The sequence below is a fragment of the Sabethes cyaneus genome, chromosome 3, assembly GCF_943734655.1.
Source record: "Sabethes cyaneus chromosome 3, idSabCyanKW18_F2, whole genome shotgun sequence".
In the NCBI taxonomy this organism is placed as follows: domain Eukaryota; kingdom Metazoa; phylum Arthropoda; class Insecta; order Diptera; family Culicidae; genus Sabethes; species Sabethes cyaneus.
In genome coordinates, this window is record NC_071355.1 from 45,339,058 (window position 1) to 45,363,153 (window position 24,096).

General features: G+C 37.3%; 1 protein-coding gene across 1 annotated transcript in view; it reads right to left on the reverse strand.

Annotated features, from left to right (window-relative positions):
* The window catches only part of LOC128739544 (neuroligin-2), a 46,456-nt gene extending 23,265 nt beyond the window's left edge, over positions 1 to 23,191 (reverse strand). The window contains exons 1-6 of the mRNA XM_053835037.1: positions 23,083 to 23,191; positions 22,857 to 23,006; positions 21,722 to 22,784; positions 9,351 to 9,469; positions 8,992 to 9,246; positions 6,936 to 7,709 (exon numbers count right to left, since the gene is read on the reverse strand). Coding sequence (XP_053691012.1) covers positions 6,936 to 7,709; positions 8,992 to 9,246; positions 9,351 to 9,469; positions 21,722 to 22,784; positions 22,857 to 23,006; positions 23,083 to 23,182 — 2,461 coding nt within the window. The 5' untranslated portion in view covers positions 23,183 to 23,191. The remainder of the gene's footprint in view (positions 1 to 6,935; positions 7,710 to 8,991; positions 9,247 to 9,350; positions 9,470 to 21,721; positions 22,785 to 22,856; positions 23,007 to 23,082) is intronic.
* Between the last annotated feature and the right edge of the window lie 905 nt (positions 23,192 to 24,096).

Consider the following 24,096-nt stretch of genomic DNA (forward strand, 5'->3'; position numbering starts at 1 on the left):
CTAGCTGGGTACTCTCTCTATCATATTTTCAATGAGTGAGAAATAGAGAGAGAACGAGAAGAGAGAGTGCAGAGAGAGGAGAGAGTGATGAGAGAGAAGAGAGAGTGAAGAAAAAGGAAGAAGGTGAAGAGAGAGGAGAGTTAGTGAAGAGAGAGGAAAGAGAGGAGATAGAGAAGAGTAGAGAAAGAGAAGAGAGAGAGAAAAGAGAGAAGAGAGAGTGTAATCACTGCATTTTGTTTTCAAGAGGTGGAACATGCACGACTATTTTGAAATTGTATAAATAATTTGTATTTGAAGACAAAAAACCAGCAATCTGTTGTGGTTTCCTTCTCTCAATTCAATAGTCCGGTAAAACTAGTTTCAATCTCAAATCCAATTTTTACTTTAATTTAAGTACATTTTCAAGTAGGATTCCAGTATTGAATTCGAGTACAATTTCATGTCTAACCACAAGTCCACCTCAATTTTAAGTCCAATTTTATTTCCAATTTATAGCCAATTTCAAGTATAATTTAATTCCAAATTCACCTCTGGTCTCCAGTTGTTGCTAATGTTAAATTTAAAGTCTTATTTTGAGTCCAATTTCAAACCTAATTTAATTATGATTTCATCTCCGATTTCCACTCCAATTTCAAGTACGACCTTAAGTCAAATTTACGTAGAATGTCATGCCAATATAATGTTCCATTTTAAGTCCAATTTCATGTCTAATTTAGTTCCAATTTCAGCCTTGATTTGAAGTTAATTTTAAGCCAAAAAACAAGTCTAATTTCAAGTGCAATTTTAATGCCGATTTTAAGTCCGTTCAAGTCCAATTTTATATCCAACATCAAGTTTTTCAAGTCCATTTTAAAGATCAATTTCAAGTCTGATTTTATTTTCAATTTAATTTTCAACTCTGGTTTGATGTTAAATTTCAAATCCAATTTAAGTCTAATTTCAAGTTCAATTTTAGTTCCAATTTAATGTCTCACTTTATGGTCAGTCTAATTAAATTGCAATTTCGCTTCCGATTTCAAGTCCAATTTTAACTTGCATTTAATGTCTTAATTTAAGTCCAATTTCAAACCTTATTTAATTACAATTTCATCTTCGGTTGGAAATCCAATTTCAAGTCCAGTTTTCTGCCAATATGATGTCAATTTAAATTTCAATTTCAGCTCCGATTTAAAGTCTAATTGAAGCCTGTTAACGTGCTCAATTTTACATCCGGTGCAGGGTTGCCATATGTACAGGTTATTCTGTGTTTAACAGATATTTGAAATCTTCTGTACAGAATCTGTATGCATAGAATACAGATTTTCGTCAATTACACAGCTTAAACAGATTTTTGAGCTTTTACAATGAGAGTGAAAAAGACGGAAATAGTTAGCAAAATGACTCTCTTTCACTCTCATTGCTTTACTTTGGACAGATTTTTGCGCAGATATTTTTCTTCACTGTTTAGATGGCCAGATTTTTCCAACTAAAAACACAGAATTATATGTGGCATCCCTCCGATGTCAAGTTGTCCAAGTTTAATCTAAAGAAATTTTTTTTTGTCTAATCCTAATTAAACTTTCAACCCCAATTCGATGTTTAACTTCAAGTCCTATTGATGTTCCAATATAGGTCCAATTTCAAACTCAATTTTAGTCCCACTTTAATGTCCCTTTTTAGGTCAATTTCAAGCCTAATTTATTTCAATTTCATCTTCGATTTCAAATCTAACTTCATTCTAATCAAAATTTCATTAATTTTAAGACCAATTTAAGCTAAATTTCTTGTCGGATTTAATGTCCCATTTAGGTCAAATTCAATTTCAATCATACCTACAATCTTAAGTCCAATTCTTCAGTCCAATTTCAAGTCCCATATAATGTCCCATTTTAATAAAGTCAATGTCAATTTTAATCTTAAGTTTAATTTCCAATCCAGTTTCAAGTGCAATTTGAAGTGCGATTGAGGTCCAATTTCAAGTTGAATATAATGTCTTATTTTAGTTCCAATTTCAAGCCTAAGGCCATTGCAAATTATTTTTAAAGTTTTTGTCACCTCCCCCCCCCCCCCCTTGGAAATTGGCTTGAAAAATTGGGAGGCAAAAAAGTAATTTGTAGGATATCAGTTAGTTTTTTTATAAAATCAAATGTCTGTTGACTGTGGGCTGCGGGAGTTGAGTTCACGCTTCTAGCATCAAACAGTGGAATTTCCAAAAATTGGCAACAAAAATTTTTCGTTCGTTTTTGTCTTTTTTCACAGATTTTTGCATGGAAAACAATAACGTATATATTAAAAGCAAGAATAGACTTGGTTTTCACGTTTAAACTTTAAGTAAAAATGACTAAAATCCATTTTTTTGGTCGAATAAAAAATTCTCTTTGCTTTTTTTTCGCCCCCCCCCTTCAGTGGCCCAACACCGGAGGGACAAAAACTTTTTCAAATATTAGTGATGGCCTAATTGAATTATAGTTTTATCGATTTCAAATTCAATTTCAAGTGTAATTTCAACGTCCCATTTTAAGTAAAATGTTTAGTGATAAATAAATCTCAGTGTTACCTTCGATCTTAAGCCCCATTTCAAGTCCAAATATGATGTCCCATTTAAAAGTCAATATTACGTCCATTTTAAGTCCAATTTCAAGCTATATGCGAAATTTAATCCAATTTCCAATCCAATCCAATCCAATTCAAGTCCAATTTCAAATGCGATTGAGGTCCAATTTCGAGTCCAATTAATTATCCCATTTTAAAGCAACATTCAAGTTCATTTTAATTGCAATCTTGACTCCGATTTAAAGTCGTATTGAAGGCAAATTTCAAATTCGATTTAGAGACCAACTTAATGTTTAATTTCAATTAACTTCAACCCTGATTTGAAGATTAATTGCTAGACGAAGTAAGTCTTATTTCATGTCCAATTTCAAACCTCCCAGTTGGCTTCGACCTAATAAGCCAGTCGTCGTATGTTCGAATCTCGACTGGGAGAGGCTGCTAGAGTCAATAGGATCGTAGCAACTGATCCTGCAATTGTTCTGCACTCTAACCGGTGCCGGGGCTATAGCCCCCCTAGAAATGAACGCTAGTTCCGCCAATGTCCAATTTAATGTCCCAATTCAAGTCACCTTTTAGTACAAATTTAATTTATTTTCTTGATTTAATTGCATTATCACCTAGCTGTTTTCAAGTTCCATGTCAGGGGTGGTTTCAAGTCCACTTTAAGCCCAATTTATGTCTTATATCATGCCAATGAAATGTCCCATTTTATGGCCGATTTCACGTCTAATTTAATTTCAATATCGTCTCCGATCGCAAGTCCAATTTTAAGTTGAATATAATATCTTATTTTAAGTCCAATTTCAAGTCTAATTTAATTATAGTTTAATCTTCGGTTTGAAGTCCTATTTTATGTACGATTTTAAGTCCACTTTCACATCAATACAATGTCCCATTTTGAAGCCAATTTTCGGTTCATTTTAATTTTAGCTACATCTCCGATTTAAAGTCCAATTTACGTCAATTATCAAGCCCAATTTTAAGATGTCCAGATCTAATGTAAAGATTAATTTCTTAATTTTAATTAAAATTTCTACCCTAACTCGATGTTTTATATAAACAGCAATTTAATGTCTTAATACTGGTTGAGTTCCATTTTAGTATCCCGTTTTACGGTCAATTTCAAAACTATTTTAATCGAAATATCGAATTCAAATTTTCAATTTCATGTACGGTTTCAGTCCAATGTAAGTCTAATTTAATGCCAATCCCTGTAATTGATTCTAAGATCAATTGCATTTCCAATTTCAACCCCGATTTAGAGTTAAATATCAAGTCGAATTTCATGTTCAATTTAATGTCCCATTTTAGTGCGAATTATGGTCCATTTTAATTCTAATTTCATCACCCATTTGAAGTTTAATTTCAAGTGCAGTTTGAAGTGCAATTTGAAGTGCGATTTAGATTCAATTTCAAGTCCAGTTTGATATTCCATTTTGAAGTCAATTTTAAATTTTGCAAGCTTTTTTTATATCCAATTTGAAGTTGTTCAAGTACCCATGTAAAGACCAATTTCACGTCTAATTTTCATTGAAATTTCAACTCCAATTTTGGGTCAGTCCCGGCCTAGTGGTTAGCATTCACGCCTCTCACGCTGAGGACCTGGGTTCAAATCCCAACTCCGCAGAAGTTACGAATGACCCAAGCTGGTTAAAGTGACTATAATCGAACAAAAAAAAACTCCGGTTTGAACCTGGAATGAAATAAAAAGAAAACTTAGTATTCTACTAAGACGCTCCAAAAACTTCAGCCCGATTTGAAGATTAATTTCAAGCCCAATTTTGATTTAATGTCTTAGAAATGTCGCCTCCGATCTCAAGTCCGATTTCAAGTGAGGCAAGCCCAATTTAAGTCTAAATTTTAGGTCAAAATAATGTCCCTTTTTATGGAAAATTCACGTTTATCCCATTTTATGGCAATTCCATTTGAATATATTTTAAGTTCTACTTCAAGCCTAATTTAATTATAGTTTTATCTCCGGTTTCAAGTTCAATTTTAAGTACCATTTCCGATTTCATGCCAATATAATGTCTTATTTTAAAGCCAATTTAAAGTTAATTTTAATTCAAATTTCAAATCCGATTTGAGGTCAAGCCCAATTTCATATCTAATTTCAAGTTGTCTAATATTAGTTGAAATTTTATCCCAATTCGGGGTTTAATTTAAATGTCCAGTTTAAAGTCCCAAGACAGGTCCAATTTCAAGTCCTATTTTAGTTCCATTTTAATGTCCCATTTTACGATCAACTTTAAGTCTAATTTAATTCCAATTTCACCTTCTATCTCAAGTCCGATTTCAAGTTAAATTTAACATCTTAATTTGGGTCCAATTTTAGCCCCAATTTAATTCTAGTTTCGATTTCAAGTTCAATTTGATTTGATGAAATTTTAAGTGTTATTTGAAATCTAATTTCATTCCAGTGTAATGTCCCATTTGAAGTCCAATTTCATGTTTAATTTAATTCCAATTTCAACCCGGTCCCATTTGAAGTCCAATTTCGTGTTTAGTTTAATTCCAATTTCAACCCGGATTTGATGTTTAATTTCGAATTCAGTTTCAAATCTAATTTCAGTGCGATTAAGGTCCAATTTCGAGTTCAATTTAATGTCCCATTTTAAAGTCAATTTTAAGTGCATTTTAATTTTATCTCTACTACGATTTAAAGTCCAATTGTTTAATTTAATGTCTATTTTCAAACTGTCAAGCAGGCTTCATTCTCTGTTTTTTGCTCAGTAGATGCTAATGATGCTTTCTTCAACAATAATGTAGATAATAACTAAATATACAATTGCCGTTTACACTACTTCTTCGAATTCTGTTTCGTTGAGGCGCTGCAGTTAAATGAGGATCTACTGAAAATGAAAAAACTAAAAATGAAGCCTGCTGTCAAGTTGTTCAATTGAAAGACATACTCTATGTCTAACTTTAATTCCGATTTGAAGTTTAATTTCAAGTCCGATTCAAGTCTTATTTTATTTAGGTCTAATTTTATGACCAATTTAATGTCCCAATACAACTCCAAAGTCAAGTTGAATTGAATGTCCTAATTGAGGTTCAATTTCAAACCTAATTTAATTCCAATTTCATCTCAGATTTCAAATTCAATTTTATGTTCAGTTTAAAGTGTGATTTCAAGTTCAATTTTAATTCAATTTCATGTCCAATTTTATGTCCCATTTTAAGTCAAATAATTCCCATTTTAAAGTCAATGTTTAGTCCATTTTAATTCCAATTACAGCACCGATTTGAAGCTTAATTTGAAGGCTTTTGAAAAGTCAGTGGGGCTCCACCCTCTATCTGGCTATGTCTGAGCAGGTCAGGGAGGGGGAAATAGAAGTCGGTTAATAGAAAGAAGTAGCGTAGCGGATAAAAGTCATCTGATCTGCCGTTTGAAGCGGCGGTCTCTCGCATGTAAGCCGGTGTCTACTGGTACACCGAAATCTAGGAGCGATCCGTTAATTTTAAATCCGAACGAGCGAGAGTGGGTAAGGACCGCATACTCCCAGACGGCCAAGTCATCAGTCGAAGGTCGGGAGCGCTATTTTTCGCACCGCATCATTACCGCTGATTTGAGTTCGCATTTTATTAAACGAAGGACAATCATATTCGCTATTGAGATTATTGTACCAGCCATTATATCCATTAGAAATTAAGGGAGATTAAGTTAGTACAAAAAATGACCCATTCGGTAAAGCTAGTCATTCGACACCGTAACCTTCTTGTAATCCGACTGATTATTTTAAATTTCAAAATGTCATTCAATGTCCATTTTTATCTTTACCGGAATCATTTAGTCTATAAATTCATGTTTTACATCTTTCACATATTTTCTAAGTGAATTTCAATTACATCTAAATACAAATGCTTCATAAAGTAAATCAAATGACTTATCACGCTCAATACAATATGGTCGGAAACCCAATATATATTCAACAGAAATGAAGATCGCTTCCTTATCTTACTGCAAGCCTTTGCAATCTATTATCTTTATGATATTAATTGACAGACAAACAGATAAGCCGTTGACCCATTTCTCTGACAATCACTCCGATATAGGATAAAACCATTCCATCGGACGGAAGAAGTTCATTTTCATTGCCAGCCAGTAATTGTGACTGCAACGTCAAATATGCTTGAACATTATTTACACAGAACTCAGCATCTCAATTAACTACACTGCCAGCAGTGTCAAAAGAGCCGTGAGCCAACGATTTTCTCGTTACGAATCCTAATGTCATTATGGCGAATGTGAGCATAACGATCCGGATGAGGTGATGGATGATGAGGTTGAAAGGAGGGGTTTGGGGTGGGTGGCTGTGATACAAATGTGAAGAGTGCTCATGCCTGATCGAGTGGGAAATTGATGGCGTGAAACAATCTTTCGAACTACAGACTGCACTTACCCGCGTTCATGCTGGCCGCATTGATGCCGGTGTTCCGGGGCAGCGTCATGCACTCATTCCGATTGTAGCTCATCGGTATGTGCACCGTGCCGGGTTTGGGCAGTGTCATCATGCCGGTGCCACCGGTGAAGGTTGAATTTTTGATCGGTATCGTAATGTGCTCGGTGCGCGGCTTGTACGAGGTGTTATTAGCCAGTGGGATTTTTGCATTATTTGTGGTTTGACCTGATGGGACGTTACAGTTTCCACCACCGTCGCCACCGCCTCCACCACCCCCTCGGCCATCGTTGCCGGGGGAACCGCTCTTCATCACATTTATCTGCATCGAATTGGAACAGATGTGCGGTGATTTGACGTCGCCGGCAAGGATGAGTGCCCCGGTGTCGTGGTTTTCCACGTCTACTATCACGTTGGCGGACTGCGAATGACCCAGGTGGTAGTGGGCGTGCTTAATCGGATCAAACGGTCCCTGCTGGTGCATACCCCCTCGCTGCTGGTACTGCTTCTGCAAGGTCTTCACCTCCAGCCGCGTTTTGTCCCGCTGGTAGTAGACACCGGCGAAGATCAGAACGTTCAATATCAGCAAACTGCATCCGATGGCGATGGTGACGCTCAGGGCAGTCGAGTAGGCGGCATATCCGGCCGCCGCCTCCAGTCCGGCCAGGGTGTCCATCGTGGCATTCAGCACCGTCGACGTGGGCTGGGTGTAGGCCGTGTAGTTGCCAACTGGCATGCAGGTGGTCAGCAGTGACGGTTCCGCGGTCGTCATACCAACTGGATGAAATAAAATAATTGGAATGTGAATTTTTATCGACATGCCGGTGTGGAGCTACATTTGGAAGGATTGGTTCAACTCGATTATATCAGTGAAACGAAGAGCGTATCTTCTGGGCTGGCTGGTGATTGCTTTTCACGGTTTTAAATCTAACCGATGCACCGCATGCACAGCAAGAGATGCAGTCGTAAAAAGATAAACAAATTGCATTGAATTTGGCACTACAACTGAAAATTTATTTGATCGTTAAAATCAAGTGACTATCAATACAGAAACTTCGCAACCTCCGGAATGCAACACTGCTTTTGGCAGGTAATGAACTAACGCTGCTCGTTTTTTTTCTCTCTCGAAAGGAAACTCATTCCAACCAAATCGGTTTCCACGTAAGCAGGCAAAGAACTTGGCAAAGAGTCTTGAGCAAACAGTTTCGCAAAGTGCTGAACCGGTCACAAACGGTACCGCAGCCGGAACGGATGCCGGAAGTTGGGGAACAACTTTTCAAAGTTCTGCCAACCGGAAACAAAAACCATCACCATTTTTTTCTTCGTTCCCTTAAACGTGTCCGTATAAAATGCTAGTTGCAGCGCGAAAGCGTTGCAATGGATTGTGTGCTACTGCTGCCCTCCGGGGATCTGACCGGTCAGAAGAAGAAAAGAAGAAGGTTGGACACGGGCACGGCCCGATTAGAACCATTCTCAAATCTCCGAGTGGGAACGAACGAGCACGAGATGGCACAGGATGGATGGCGACTGTTTGCATGCTGGTGACCGTGCGTGTGTGTCGAAAAACACTAAAGAGTAGAATTACTTTTTTGGTGTATTTTTAGTTTTCCACTTTGTTGCTTTTCGCACGCCAGCAGCTTTTCCGGTCCAACCGGGGGGGGGGGGGGAGGAAGTTTCGCTTTGCTATGTGGTAACCTCAGCGGGTTGTGTGTCTATTTTTTTTTGTACTGATAGGGGTGTTCTTGAAGATAGACCGTTTGAGTGTGTCACGTTCGCAGAGAGATCTCGACCATCCCTTGACAGTGCAGAACATACGCGTCTGAGCTTGATGCACAAGGGAAAGCATTGCTTTTCCTAGGTTGAAAACTTCCTGAGTGTATAAAATGTGCCAAAGTTCATTCCCGGAGGCGAAGTTTGCAACGGATTGCTGGCAAGCAAAGGAAAGAATCACGTTCACTGCCAGCTAGTGCAACCTACGAGTCGGAACATGGAACACAAATAAAAGACAGCCCTAAACTAGCATTAGCAGTTGGTGACAATACATATAGGACGTACGTACCGTTGCTGTGAAGCGAATGTCCGAACTGGGGCCCATTCATGCCTCGTCGCTTGAGATCCTGCTCCAGGAAGGACAACCGGGAGAGACCATTCGGCTTGACGATTCCCTCGTAGATGTCCAGGTCGTCATGGTTCTTGAACAGATTGTGCCGCGCCACCACGTCCTCCATGCCGGCTTTGTGCAGCTCCGGTATCAGCCGGAGCCAGATCGAGAGCTGGTGCGCCCGGAAGTGATTTTTCATGCGAGGTTTCATGCCTGCAAGCGAGGGTCATTATGATGGTGGGAATTATTGTGTGCTTGTTTATAGAATGGCGAGAGAAAAAAAAATTGTTCAAAATTAGGGCAGCAGTAGAACCTACCGATTTCAAGGTACTTCTGGTGGACGGGATCGTATTCGTCCCAGTTGATGCTGCGGAAGCGATTCCGTTCCTTGGATGCCGTTAGGATGGAATCCTGCCGGTGGTGCTCGTTTGGATTTCTGCAAAGTTTGGAAAAGTTATAAGGTGACAAAGGTGTTTTCCACGTAGTTGCAAACACATATGTTAGAAATTTTTAATCTATTTGCAGCTGTTACCCAATAAAAAGTTGGCAAATGCTAGAAAAAGTTATCCTAACATTTTACGTGTGAAAATGTATGACACGTTGGTAGCGATCGAACCCAATGGTAGAGCCCATAATAAAAATTTATGATTCTTAATAAAATCTATAAAAATGGGTCGCAAGGAGAATGCGATAGGTCACCGATTGAAAAAAGAAAGAAATGACGTTATATTAATGGACTGGTTTTTCATCAGATGCAAACCTCATAAAAAAAACGCATGTAAGCTGCTCTGGTACCTACTCGAAGAACTTATTCGCGTCAAAAATATTTTTGATTTGTAATTCTAGGAACGAAATTTGAAAAATTTATACATTATTGGTTTCGTCTGACATGACGTATAAACAAATGATTTCAAAAGGTCGAAGTGCAAAGGAACTTGGCAACGCTGGCCGGTTGACACGATTGTTTTTAACGTCCGTGTATTATTATAAATTCAAAGTGTTAACTTACAATTTAATTCATAAAAAGTAGTCTACTTTGCTAGTGAAATCGTCGTTTTGCTGCCTAAGTGATGTTTATAGTGAAATTGTGCTAGAATTGTGGAAAAAAATCAATTTTATTCTTAACAGTACAACGCTTCCAGGAGGGGTTCATTGTTTAAGATTATTAGGCCGAAATTCGGCTTCTTGTTGTGGTTGCTGCTGATGTGTTACCTTGCTGCTGCTGTTGTATTGGGGTAAAAATTTTACTTGTGATACTATGCTGAATTGAGTAGAAGTCAACTGTGAGTACACCTATAGAGACATTTGTGATAACGCAGATTGTTCGTAAGCTTTTCGTGCTGCCCTTAGCCGCCAAAACGGTCACTTGACAAACGTTAAGCAATCAACGATCTCTGTTTGATTCGCATTTGGTCTTGCTCCTGCAATAAGAGTATGATATTTGTGAAACACTTTGCCGCCCAAACGGTCACTTGACGAGCAAATATCTGTCTCGTTAATTAATGAGCGGTTTGTTCTGGTAGGTTGGAAAACAACTTCAACGTTCGGTTTTGGAATAGCAGTAGTATCTGGATCCCATTTGCAGCTTCATTTTGATAGCCTATCGGTGGCGCGATACACATATACAGACTCAATAGAACTGCTTGTGGATACGTTTTAATTTGCATCTCAATCTTGTTATTCTAGTACTGCATCTCTATCAACACACATTGGTCGCCGTTGTTTTCATTTACGTGGCATTTTGATACCTATGTCAGCGAATTGCATTGCCATTCAACTCTCTGTTTACCTTTCGATTTTATTATTTTTTTTTCTTGATTCAGTTTTAGCTTGCTTTTCCTAATTGCTTAGAATGGACGACGCAATTATCTGTACTATTTGTAAAAATGAAGAGGCCGATAGCTCAAGAGTGTTAACATGTATGTACTGCTTTTCGAGCGCTCACTTCAAGTGTAAAAAATCATAGGGAATGCAGTACGTCGTATGAAAGATATAGATTACTTCTGCACACCTGATTGTTCCGCGATCTATCAACGCATCGTTATGACGCAGAATAGCAACAAAACCTTGCTGTCATCTTTTGCTGACGAGATAAAAGCAACAATTTCTGCTTCTGTTGCTAGGGAGTTACAAGCGGTTTCAAACGAGGTCAAGCAAATTGCCACCACAATTGAAAATTCCCAGGAATTCTTGTCCGCCAAATTTGACGAAATTGTTACTGATTTCAAGGACTTGAAACTGGAAAATGAAAACTTGAAGGCAGAAGTAAAGCGTTTGAAGAAATCGTAAACTCAACTTCAGGGCACTGTTCACAAGTTAGAAGCTAATGTCGACAAATCTGATAAAATTTCCTTGGGTAATAATGTAGTTGTATGGGGTATTCCGGCAGCCCGCGGGGAGAACATGCGGCAAATTATTGAACAGTTATTTTTGTGTCTTGGGCTAAATGAAAAGCTTGAAACCGTGGTATCAGCTGAGCGGATGTTTACCAATTCCAAAGATAGTAATGCTTTGATTCCCATTAGACTCGTATTTCGCGATAAAGAATCTAAAGAACTGGCTTTAAACAAGAAGAAGCAAATTGGGAAATTGGTATCTACCTCGATTGATGCAAAATTCACTGTTAACGGGAGGACATTGAATGTAACCATGCGCGATGAGTTAACATCACTGTCCCTAGAATTGCTTAAGGAGCTCCGTGAATCCCAAGAATTGTTAAATGTAAAGTTTGTCTGGGCAGGTAGGGGTGGCGTTGTTTTGGTTAAAAAGGATGAAAATAGTAAGCCAGAAATGGTTAAAAATAGAGAGGATCTAAGCCGGGTAATGAATCACTACATGAAATCTGCACACTTATTGGAACTTTCAAATGTTTCTAGCCAGTCTCCTTCGCCCAAACGTAAGAGAAACGCACAATAAAACTTTCTGGTGCCGTATTTTAATTCAGTTTTTATTTTTAATCCTTTTACAATGAATACCATACCGACTATGATACACAATGTCTATTGCAATAATTTACACGAATTTAATAAAAAATGTGATACGATTGTCACAAATGCTTTGAATGTTGTTCAGTGGAATGTTAGAGGTATAAACGATTTTGCGAAATTTGATGAAATTATTTATTTTGTGGATGAATGTAAAGTGGGTATTGACATTTTTGTTGTCGGCGAAACATGGATGAAGAAGGAGAATAGTGCTATTTACAGTATACCAGGTTATCGAGCATTTTTCTCATGCCGTGATACTTCTGCAGGCGGTTTGGTTGTATTTGTAAGGAATTCACTGGAACATAAATTGCTAGATAGTCAAATCATCGATGGCCTGCATTATGTACACTTAGAAATTAAACACCTGGGTCATTTGTATAATGTCATCGGGGTTTACCGTCCACCTTCGTTTGACTACAATGAATTTCAAAAGTTTTTGGAGGGTTGGCTATCATCTGCTACTCCGTCTAAACCATTTTTTATCATTGGTGATGTGAATGTTCCAACTAATCTGCAAAATAATAATGTTGTAGGCAGATATAAAAATTTGTTGGAATCGTATGGCTATGTGTGTACAAATACATTCCCGACGCGGCCAGTAAGTAATAATATTCTGGATCATTTTATTTGTCCTATCGATCTCGCCGCAAAACTGCAGAATTATACGATATTTAGTGATATTAGCGATCATCTTCCTGTTATTTCGTCTATTTTACTGAGTAATGGGAAACGGCAACAAGAACTAAAAATCAATATAGTCGACCGTGTCAAATTACACCATGAATTTTCAATGTTTTTAAATGATTTTTGTATTAGTGATGATACTGATGCTACACTAAATACTCTAATCACAACTTACAACAATCTTTTATCCGCATGCACTAAAACTTTCACCAAAACTGTTAGATTAAAAGGGGAGCACTGTCCTTGGATGACGTACAGCCTTTGGAAATTGATTCAAATAAAAAATAATTGCTTTGAAAAAGTCAAAAGTAATCCCAATGACACGCGCCTTAAGGAAATGCTTACTCATGTTACGAAAAAGCTTCAAGCTGCTAAGAAACGGTGTAAAAGAGAATATCACGAAAACATACTTGAAAGTTCTAATCATGCTAATATTTGGAAAAAGTTGAACGAAATTTTTGGACGTTCAAAAACTAGTGACCAAATAAAATTGCGAATTGACGGAAAAGTCTTAGACTCTGATCGCGAAGTTGCTGAAATGTTTAATAACTATTTTGCTACTATTGGAAAGAACCTGGCCGGTAAACTCCCAAAGTCTAGCTTCGATTGTTTGAAACCTTTAAAGTGTGTTAGTAACTCTATCTTTCTGAGACCCGCCAGCGTGAACGAAGTCACAATTCTGATAAATCAACTTGATGTGAAAAAAAGTAGAGGGCATGATAATCTACCAGCAGACTTGATAAAAGCCAACGTACGTCCATTTTCCGAGATAATCGCGAAGCTCTTCAACAGAATAATAGAAACCGGGGCTTATCCTGACATCTTTAAAATTGCAAAAGTCTCGCCTGTATTTAAATCTGGTGATACTTCTGATCCCTCTAACTATCGCCCTATTTCAACATTATCAGTTTTGAACAAAATCATGGAAAAACTGTTAACAAACCGGCTTGTAAACTTTTTCTGTGCTAATAATGTTCTGTACAAGTTTCAATATGGTTTCCGGGAAGGCTGTGGAACATCAACCGCCATTATAGAGCTTGTTGATAAGTTGATAGAAGAAATTGACGACAAAAAAATCGTAGGTGGTTTATTTATCGATCTTAAAAAAGCATTTGACACCATAAACCATGAAATTCTATTAAAAAAACTTGAGCGATATGGAGTTAGAGGAGTCGCTAATGACTTGATAAAAAACTATCTAACAAACCGGAAACAATTTGTTGCTGTTAACGGTGTTCATAGCACTTTACGATCGATTGACATTGGAGTTCCGCAAGGTAGTAACATAGGTCCTCTATTGTTTTTGGTCTTCATTAATGATATTGGAAACTTACAACTTCAAGGCATACCTAAACTGTTTGCGGACGATACGGCATTGTTTTACCCTCGCGCTAATGTTCAGTCCATAGTAAAAGACATAGAATCGGATTTATCAACTCTTATTGAATTTTTTAATGGTAATCAACTCTCGTTGAACCTATCGAAAACAAAATACATGCTTTTTCACTCGTCGCGAAAAAAAATCTGTCAACATCCTGATCCGCTCGTCGGCAATTTGAGTATTGAAAAAGTTGTGTCTTTTAAGTACTTAGGACTGCATTTAGACTCTTGTCTTTCCTGGGGCACACATATTAAGCATGTATCCAGCAAAGTTTCGTCGTTATGTGGGCTTATGAAAAGAGTACGCTGCTTCGTGCCGCATAAATCATTACTAAAATTTTATTATGCGTGTATCCACTCTATATTTCAGTATTTAGTCATTGTCTGGGGTCACGCTGCTAAATCAAAACTTAAAAAGGTTCAAACGTTGCAAAACAGATGTATAAAAATAATTTTCAATTTACCGCATTTATTCTCGACGTATTCGCTTTATACAAGCTTAGATCATAAAATTATACCCATCTTAGGATTGCGCGACTCTCAAACTATCATGTTTGTACATAATGCCTCACATGACCGAACTTTCCGTAGTAATATTATATTTACGACCAGGCGAAACTATCCCTATACTAGACATTCGAATGAGTTATTAAGAAGCAGAGCATCTACCAACTTGGGTCTACAACGTATCACTAATTATGGTCCATCAAAGTACAATTTGCTTCCAAATGAAATAAAAACAATAAGAAGTAGTGTCCTTATGAAAAGCAAGCTAAAACAGTATATAATAAGGAAGGTAAATGAGTATATTATTTAAACGTGTCAACCATTTATACATGTAGGTTTTTTCTGGCTTCTGCTAGTTTTTTCCCTGCATCTCGATTATATAGTAGTTTAAGTAACTTATCTGTGCCACAAACGACTTCACTATAAAGCTATATGCTTTTTCTTCTTTTTTTTTGTTTTACAGTTTTACGTGAATCCCTTCGAAGGAACTAAGTTCCATTGGGATCTCACTTTGTTTTTTTGTTTAGCTAAATACTCCGCGTTGTTATTTTCTTATATTTTATTTTTTTGTATGTGTCCACTACCAGGGGGTTCTCATTGAGAGCTCTTTGGTGTGGGGGTCAGAGGAGGGTATTAAAAAAAAAAAAAAAAAAAAAAAAAAAAAAAAAGTGATATTCGAAAATTAAGAGTTTCTCTTTATCTACATTGGAGACCACTCGTGCCTTCACTTTTTATAACATTTTTGAACTTGAAGTCAAACTAAAAATATGAAAAAATATACTTGACTTTGCGGTTCAAAGGTACATGGGTACCAGCGAGCCACATGCCCTGGCGGGAGTTGTGGGTTTTCAAATCCACCCCCCCAGTGACCGGTGCTTCCGACGGAGGGTCGCCGCAACACTCGCGGCCTGCGCCCGTCTCGCCCTGAATCATCTTGTGTTACTATAGTAATGTTCCGATTTTGTCAGCTCCCGATTTTGTCCACTCCCGATTTTGTCTACCCCAGATTTTAACAGCTTTTTATTCCGATTTTGTCAGCCTATAAATTTTGTTTAACTTTTGTGCTTTTAAACATAATTTATAAAACTTTTTAGCCTGCATGGAACTATTTTGATTCTCTGGGGAGAGTTTTTGAAATACTTTTATAGTAAAAGTTTTATAGTTCCTAAATAAGCACAGATAGAGGTATACTATATTCAGCAATGTGATTTATTTTTACTATTTGTACAACTTTGTAAAACATGAAAAAGTCATAGAATAACTATAAAAACAGCTAAAATAGACAAACTGATTTTAACGATTTTTCATTCATGAGAAATAGGATTTTTGTATCTTTGGCGAAGAGATGGAAGGTTACTGTCTTCAGCAAAATTTATTGTGATAATATGCTGTAAAACTTTGCAGAACATATCAATATGTTATATTGAAACTGAAGAAAATTAAATTTTTTAATGCACTTTTAGGGGGATTAATCAAAATTTAAATTCCGCTGGACCCTCCTTCAGTGGCCGAACACCGGAAGGACAAAAACTTTATAAAATATTTGTAATGGCCTAATTTAAAAAAAAATTTTTCTTGAAAAAGTTGCAGAGCATACTAAAATAAGCAATTTTGCTGATTATAGTAACTATCCATCTCTTACCGGGAGCGAAATATAATGATGTGCCAAAAAGGAGCACTTAAAAATCAATTATGCTCAATAACTTTGGACACAATTTTTTTATTGATTTCAAATATTCTATAAAGCTATTCAGTATGCTAAAATACATATTTTCTCTGAAGACTGTTTTTCACGAAGATGCATATTTAATGAGTTATAAAAATTTTTATCAAAAAATAACATATTTTTCAATTGATTTTTCTGAGATTCCTTTGGAGTGCTCCTGATGCAAATATTTTTTTTGATAGATAAAATATAGTACTTTCACCCAATGGTTTCACCCAATTTAAACATTGCAATTTCTTTTTCATTTATTTTATAACTTATTAAATATGCGTCCTAGCGATAAACAGTCTTCAATAAAAATGTGTATTTTAGCATACTGATTAACTTTGTAGAACATTCGAAAGCAGTAAAAAAATCGTGTGAAAAGTTATTGAGCATAATTGATTTTAAAGCGCACCTTTTTAACACGTCATTATATTTCGCAACCGCTAAGAGATAGACAGTTAATGTATTCAGCAAAGTGGCTTATTTTAGTATGTTCTGCAACTTTTTGAAGAAATTTTTTTTTTTTGAAATATTTAAAAAAAACAAAAGTTCGTATCACCCTAATAGGTGGATTCACGGTCACCCTAATAGTGCAGAAAGATGCGCTATATTTTATTATTAAACTTCTCCGAAGACACCACTCTTGAAAAATCACGCATATTTTACCCAATTGCTAATGTCGGCGTTTTTTCAAAATTTTACCACTGTGCAAAGGGATCTCAAATCATCATAAAATAAATTCATGCCTTCAAAACCCCTCACATATCAAATTTGGCTCCATTTGCTTGATTAGTTCTCGAGATATAAGGAAATTTGTATTTCATTTGTATGGGAGCCCCCCTCTTAGAGGAGGAAAGGGTCTCAGTACACCATAGAAAAAAACCTGCTTCCTAAGACCCCAACAAGCCAAATTTGGTTCCATTTGCTTAATTAGTTCTTGAGTTATGAGGAAATTTGTATGTTATTTGTATGGGAGTACCCCCCTCCTGAAGGGAGGAGGGGTCCTTATTCATAACAGAAAAAAATTTGCCTCCTAAAACCCCCACATACTAAATTTGCTTCCATTTGCTTGATTAGTTCTCGAGTTATGAGGAAATTTGTATTTCAATTGTATCGGAGCCCCCCCTCCTAAAGAGGGGAGGGATCCTAATTCACAATAGAAAAAGTTTCTGCCTCCTAGAACCCTCACATACCAAATTTGCTTCCAATTGCTTGATTACTTCTTGAGTTATGAGGAAATTGGTATTTTTTTTGAATAGGAGCCCACCCCTGCTAAAGACGGGAGGGGTCCTAATTCACCATATAAAAAAATTCTTGCATCCAAAAACTCCCTCATGCCAAATTTGGTTCCAGTTGATTGATTACTTCTCGAGTTATGCAGAAATTTGTGTTTCATTTATATGGGAGCCCCCCCCCCCCCTCTTAATGGGGGAGGGGTCTCTAACCATCATAAGAACTTTCCCCGGGTCCAAAAAACCCTACATACACACTTTCAAGCCAATCGGTTTAGCAGTTTTCGATTCTATAAGGAACATACAGACAGAAATTCATTTTTATAAGTATAGATAGATAAATGTATAGAGTAGGGCGGGGCATAGGTGCGATGTTTGAAGTTGTCATCAATTTTCGTGAGATATAAAGAAGGACAACAACATAATATATTTTATAGTGATGCAGTAACTCAATGTCTTCACATTCAACTATAAATCTTCTGCGGTAATAGTGTTTTGCAAAATAAATTCTTCTTTCTTCTGATCAAGTGCAGATTCGCACTTTTACCCCACTAGCGGGGCAAAAGTGCGACTACCGCGAGGGAAAAGTTCAAAGCTCGAATCCATGAAATTAGCCCAGCAGTAGCTAACAAAACCATATTATCTTCAACCTGCGTTATGTTTCGGTAAGGAATATTCTCAATTTGCACCTTTTCTATTTTGTGCTGGTATATTGCAGCCTCCGTTAGATCGAAACTTTTCCAAACGTTTGTTTTTTGTTTCATCCGCGGAAACACATTGTTTTTCTTCGACCAACATCTGTAGAGTACACAGTTTTCTGCAGATCTTTCATTTCTAGTATCTGTAATGTAGTGCCTAAAGCTGTATATAATTGGCTATACAGTTTTGCCTCGTCCATGAATCGCACTTTTGCCCCTTTCGTGAATCGCACTTTTACCCCGCTAGGCGCTTGACAGTGTTAGATTAAATTACGGAAAAGCGAAATATATTTTGTAAATTATTTTCGCCGTATTTTCAAAACAGATATGTGAGTGATGTAAAACGCTGCTACAAATTTTCAACAAGTAATATCCTCCTGTTGATATCGTATTTGCCGTATAACGAAAAATTACATCAAAACCGCCCTAAAATAACATTTGCACATAACTCAGCAACTATGCTTCGTAAGCAACCAAAGTTTACGTTAGAATCAAGCTGTCAAAGTAGTCACCCATCCATGCCAATGTAGAAAATTTACTCGGAATCTGCATCGATAAATCATTGAATCGCACTGTTACCTGCATCGCACTTTTACCCCTCCACTACGGGCCAGAAATTGAAATTTCGGGACAAATATATTTGCGGTTAAACGGCGTGTCTCAGCTCAATGTAGTCTTCGGCAACTTTTTGAATGAAAAAATGATGCATCTTTCGAAGGGGTCTTCCAATATTTACGAGTTACTTTAACAACAATTTAAGTAATAACTTTTTGAGTAAATTTTTTTTTCAGCTTTTTGGTTTCAGAATATAAAAGATAAACCAATTTTAAGTATTTTTTCTGAAGATTTCAAACTTCTATCTTTTACCCATTTTCAGCAATAGACCTTTGTTTATAAACGACCCCTCAAATTACATTTCTTCTTGTAACATGTTTATTTCAACAGACAGCTGAATGTGATGTTCTAGACCACATTTTGCACATAAAAGAGGAATATTTCTGCTGGAGACTGTTTTGCTTTTTCTGCATTAATTAATAACATATAACTGATTTTAGGCTAAAAACCGTTTGATGAAAAATGTATATTTTTTCAAGGGTGGTGTCTTCGGAAAAGTAAAATAATAAAATATAGCGAATCTTCGTGCACTATTAAAGTGACCATGAATTTACCTGTAAGGGTGATAAAAACTTTTGTTTTCTTAAATAATTTAAAAAAAAAAAGTTTTTTTCTCCAAAAGTTGCAGAAAATACTAAAATAAGCAACTTTGCTGAATAAAGTAACTATCTATCTCTTACTGGTTACGAAATATAATGATGTGTTAAAAAGAGCATTTAAAAATCAATTAGACTCAATAACTTTGCACACGATCATTTTATTGCTTACAAATGTTCTACAAAGTTATTTGGTATGACTGAAGTTTTTGGAGCGTCTTAGTAGAATACGAAACCTAAAAATAAAAAATAAGAAAACTTATCCAATTTAATTCTACTATGTGTATTTTATTCAATGACAGATACGTATTTCGCCTACGACTTGCAGGCTTCCTCAGTGTTCCTCAGTTCGAAAACAGACACTGAGGAAGCCTGCAAGTCGTAGGCGAAATACGTATCTGTCATTGAATAAAATACACATAGTAGAATTAAATTGGATAAGTTTTCTTATTTTTTATTTTTAGGTTTATTTGGTATGTTGAAATACATATTTTCTGTGACGACTGTTTCACGCTAGGACGCATATTTATTAAGTTATAAAATGTATGAAAAAAATCCGCACTATTCCCAGGTATTCCCAGGTATTCTCTGAAATACACATTTGGGCAGATAGCTTTAATAATTCCCTACAAATTGGTATGCAAACTAATTGCAGATACTTGCAGATGGCTAAGATATTCGGATTTTTCATCAAACGGTTTTTAACCTAAAATCAGTTATATCTTATTAATTAATGCATATAAAGCTAAACAGTCTTCATCAAAAATATTACTCTTTTATGTGCAAAATATTTTCTAGAACATCACATTGAGGTGTCTGTTGAAATAAACATGTTACAAGAAGAAATGTGATTTGAGGGGTCGTTTATAAACAAAGGTCTATTGCTGAAAATGGGTAAAAGGTAGAAGTTTGATATCTTCACAAAAATTACTTCAAATTTGTTTATCTTTAATATTTTGAAACCAAAAAGGTAAAAAAGAGTTTACTCAAAAAGTTATTACTTAAATTGTTGTTTAAGTAACGCTTAAATATTGGACGACCCCTACAAAATATGCATCAATTTTTTATTCAAAAAGTTGCCGAAGACTACATTGAGCTGAGACATGCTGTTTAACCGCAAATATTTTTGTCCCGAAATTTTAATTTCTGGCCCATAGTGCCCTCCTTACTCTATGTGAAAATAATCGGAATTTTCAATCATACTCAACAATAATGTATGCTTTTTAGACACAAGAAAAAGCACAACCGCTAAACTATTCTATAAAAATATGGTTCAAATTGTTTTCAAATAGTTCTCTCAGTATGCAATACTCGTTATCTAACTGTTCCCAACTATTGGTTAACGGTGAGACAAAATTACGCCTTTACATTTGTGGTTGTAACTAATTTATCTTATAACCAAAACGACTGAAATTTTTTTTAGACAACTAGAAGGGTATACCTTTCAAATGAATTGAAGAGTTCGTTGGCTACTTGAGTTTATAACCCTACTTTTAAAGAGGTTATAAAAACCTTCTAAAAAGTGGGTCACTTGGTACTTTTATAACTACTGTCAGAAGGCTGTGGGGGTCTCTAAATTTCATTAGCAGTTTTATAAACCTGCTGTTGAAAACCATTTAATATGATTTGATAAAACCTGGATTGTTACGCCTCTCTTGATTGAAGCAATTTCTCATGGAAATACAGAAAAGGGTGAAACCCAAAAATACTGTCAGACGCGATGGAAAGTAAATGAAGGAAATTATCACATATAATTCGTAAAAATGCAAGGGCGGGCCAAACCTAAGAGAATTTACTTGGGCAAACCTCGACCATTTTGACACTAAATAGCGATAGATAGCGGGAAAATGCCACGCTGTAATATTTGTGGAGCTCTGTTGAGTGTTTCTTGATAATGGTAACTGGCTTCCCTACATGTTACATGAAGGTATCCCAGGTAAGGTAGCTTTGAGTTTAAACAAAACTTTCGTTATCAAAGTTTTCATTTACAATTGCTATATTAAAATTCTTTTTTCTTTCTTTATTTTTGACTTTGCAAATCAAGCTACTTATAAATCATTGAAGAACAGTAAATGTTTTTCGTGAAGAACGAAAATTGAATAAACTGGAAAATATGATACAGATTGGCAAAAAAATTAGTGAAGTGGTATAACCGAAAATGCACTCGACCGACAATAGGTAGTTGCAGGTTATAAATATGAATATAAATTCCCATTAAAATCTCAGGCAAAATTTTCTCTTCATTGATTATTTGCGTGTTAGGCTTGATAGTACTTACCCGGTTCGCGCAAAGTTGGCCCAGTAAATCATGATCGCCTCGGACAGGGCGACCTCGGATTTGGTGTAGTTCTTGGGAAAGTGATTGAAACCGTCGACCAGTGGTGCACCGAATACGTAGGGCAAATCCTCCCCGTGGACCGTTCCCATTCGTTGCGGGTAATCGCCGTCCTTGGTCTGATAGTCGAACACGTAGAAGAAGCACATCGGACCGGACGGTTCCTGCCCGGGCAGCGGTGGCGGTGGGGCTAGCATGTCGCCCGTGTGCACCAGCGGTGCCACGAATTGAGCATCGGACAGGGCTGCCACCGCGGCGTCCCGGGTGTTGATCGGATGCATACTGGTCCGTTCCCAGTCGGTGTATTCGTTAACTACGGTGTAGAATATTTCACTAAGATGGTACGTGTAGGCGTTTCGTACGTAGGTTCGGAGGATTCGGTCCCGCCGTTCGCCTTCGAAACCACTTTGTATGTCCACTGCACTGAATCGCCACAGCGCCTCGCCGGTGACGACTCCGAACAGCAGGTCGTATCGACCTGCCGCTCCTTGAGATCGTTTTGAAGTTCCTCGGATAGGAGCTTCGTCGATGTCTTGATTGGTTCGACCCGGCCGGATTACCACTCCATCGACCGATGGTCCGAATGCACTGAGGAAACTCGGTGGCTGAATGTCAGCTGCAAACAGCTCCTCTAGTGGCACATCCCGCAAACAATCCACAATTTCCTCGTGACTCTTGATCAGATCCTCCGGAATTGAGCAATTGACTTCCTTCGCTAGACGAAGTGCGTAGATTACGGGATCCTCGACGAGCGCCCAGGACGAGTAGGCGGACCCCGACAGCAGGATGGCCCGGTGAAACAGTCCGGGCACCATCGTCGGTGAGGTCATTAGGAAGTTGATACAGGCAGCCCCACTACCGTGACCAGCCAGGGTCACCATCGAGGGATCCCCGCCGAACTTGGCAATGTTCTGCTGAACCCAGTGCAGGGCCGCCATCTGGTCCATCAGGCCGTAGTTGGCCACTCGAGCCCGGATTTCCGGGCTTGGGTTGGCATTTAAAAAACCTTCGGTTTTAGGGGAGAAAAAGTAAATCGATGTTAGTTTACAATAATTGGAGGACGCTGCGTTGTTTTTACCTAAGATTCCTAGTCGATAATTCAATGTAACTACAACTATCTCTCCGTAACTGGCCAGCACGGTTCCATCGTAGGGATTCCCGCTGTTCCACTCGAATGATTCTCCGTGTAAAAATACTACAACAGGTAATTTTTTGTCGCTTTGAGCGGCTGTAAGTGATAATGGAGTAATCGAAATCATTGATTATAGCTTAGTTGATGGGCTTCCTGAAATCGGCTCACTTACCGTGTGCAGGTGAAAATACGTTCAAGTACAAACAATCCTCTGACTGGTTGATTAAAAAAGGTAGCAAACGTTTCAAGTACTCTAGTCGTCCTTTTGGCATCTTATCTAAAGCTGCTGTTTCGTTATTTACATTCGGCAGCCGCTGGGGGCAGACGGGGCTGAATTTGTCAGCTATCCGGACGCCGTCCCAGGGCGAGGGCGTTCGGGTTGGACTAAATCTGAAATAGAGAAGAACAAAACATGGAAGGGGTTAATTAATTGCTATTCGGGAGTGTGCGCGTGCTTTCGTTTGTTTGACACTATTTATTAATGAGTGGTCATTAGTTTCGGTGTATGATAACAGCAAATTGTTTGTCGTTTGCATTACATTTTTGTGAATGTAATTTTTGCTTTGGTAAATCAATGGAATTGAATTATAAATGATTAGTAGGATTTGATCAATTATGATAGTTTATGTCAAACTTGAAATAATTCAACCAACTGGCACACGCTGGCATTTCCCGCCACCTGATTTCTGCTACGTCACGTCACACGAAACATCAATAAAAACAAACTGCACTGGCATGCAAACTGCAGCAGCATTCCCCACAGCTGTTGAAGTTGTTGCTTTGCTAACTTTGCTGTATTCAATTAGACTGCATAAAAATGCAAAACTGTGTAATTGCGTTTGCTCCAATTGATTGCCGGTTCGTTCTCGGCGTTGGCGTTGGTACACAAGGCGCTAACGCCAATATTTCGTCCTGGTGTTATTGGAAGGGAAGAACCCTTGCTCTGATTTTATTGCTCAGAGGAGCAGGGAAAAATGTATAAATTAGTTTTTCTTTCCATTACGAAGCAGATCTCCATATTGAGGGCAAATTTGTAGTCAGCAATTTTATGGTTTGCTCTGGGGCAAGTTTTTTTTCTCGATTGAATAAATAATATTTTATTCGTTTCTCATTTCGCACCCTGCGGTTGTTTGATGTAATGATGTAAAACAACGTGAATACAATTTCTGTAATTAGGTCGAACAAG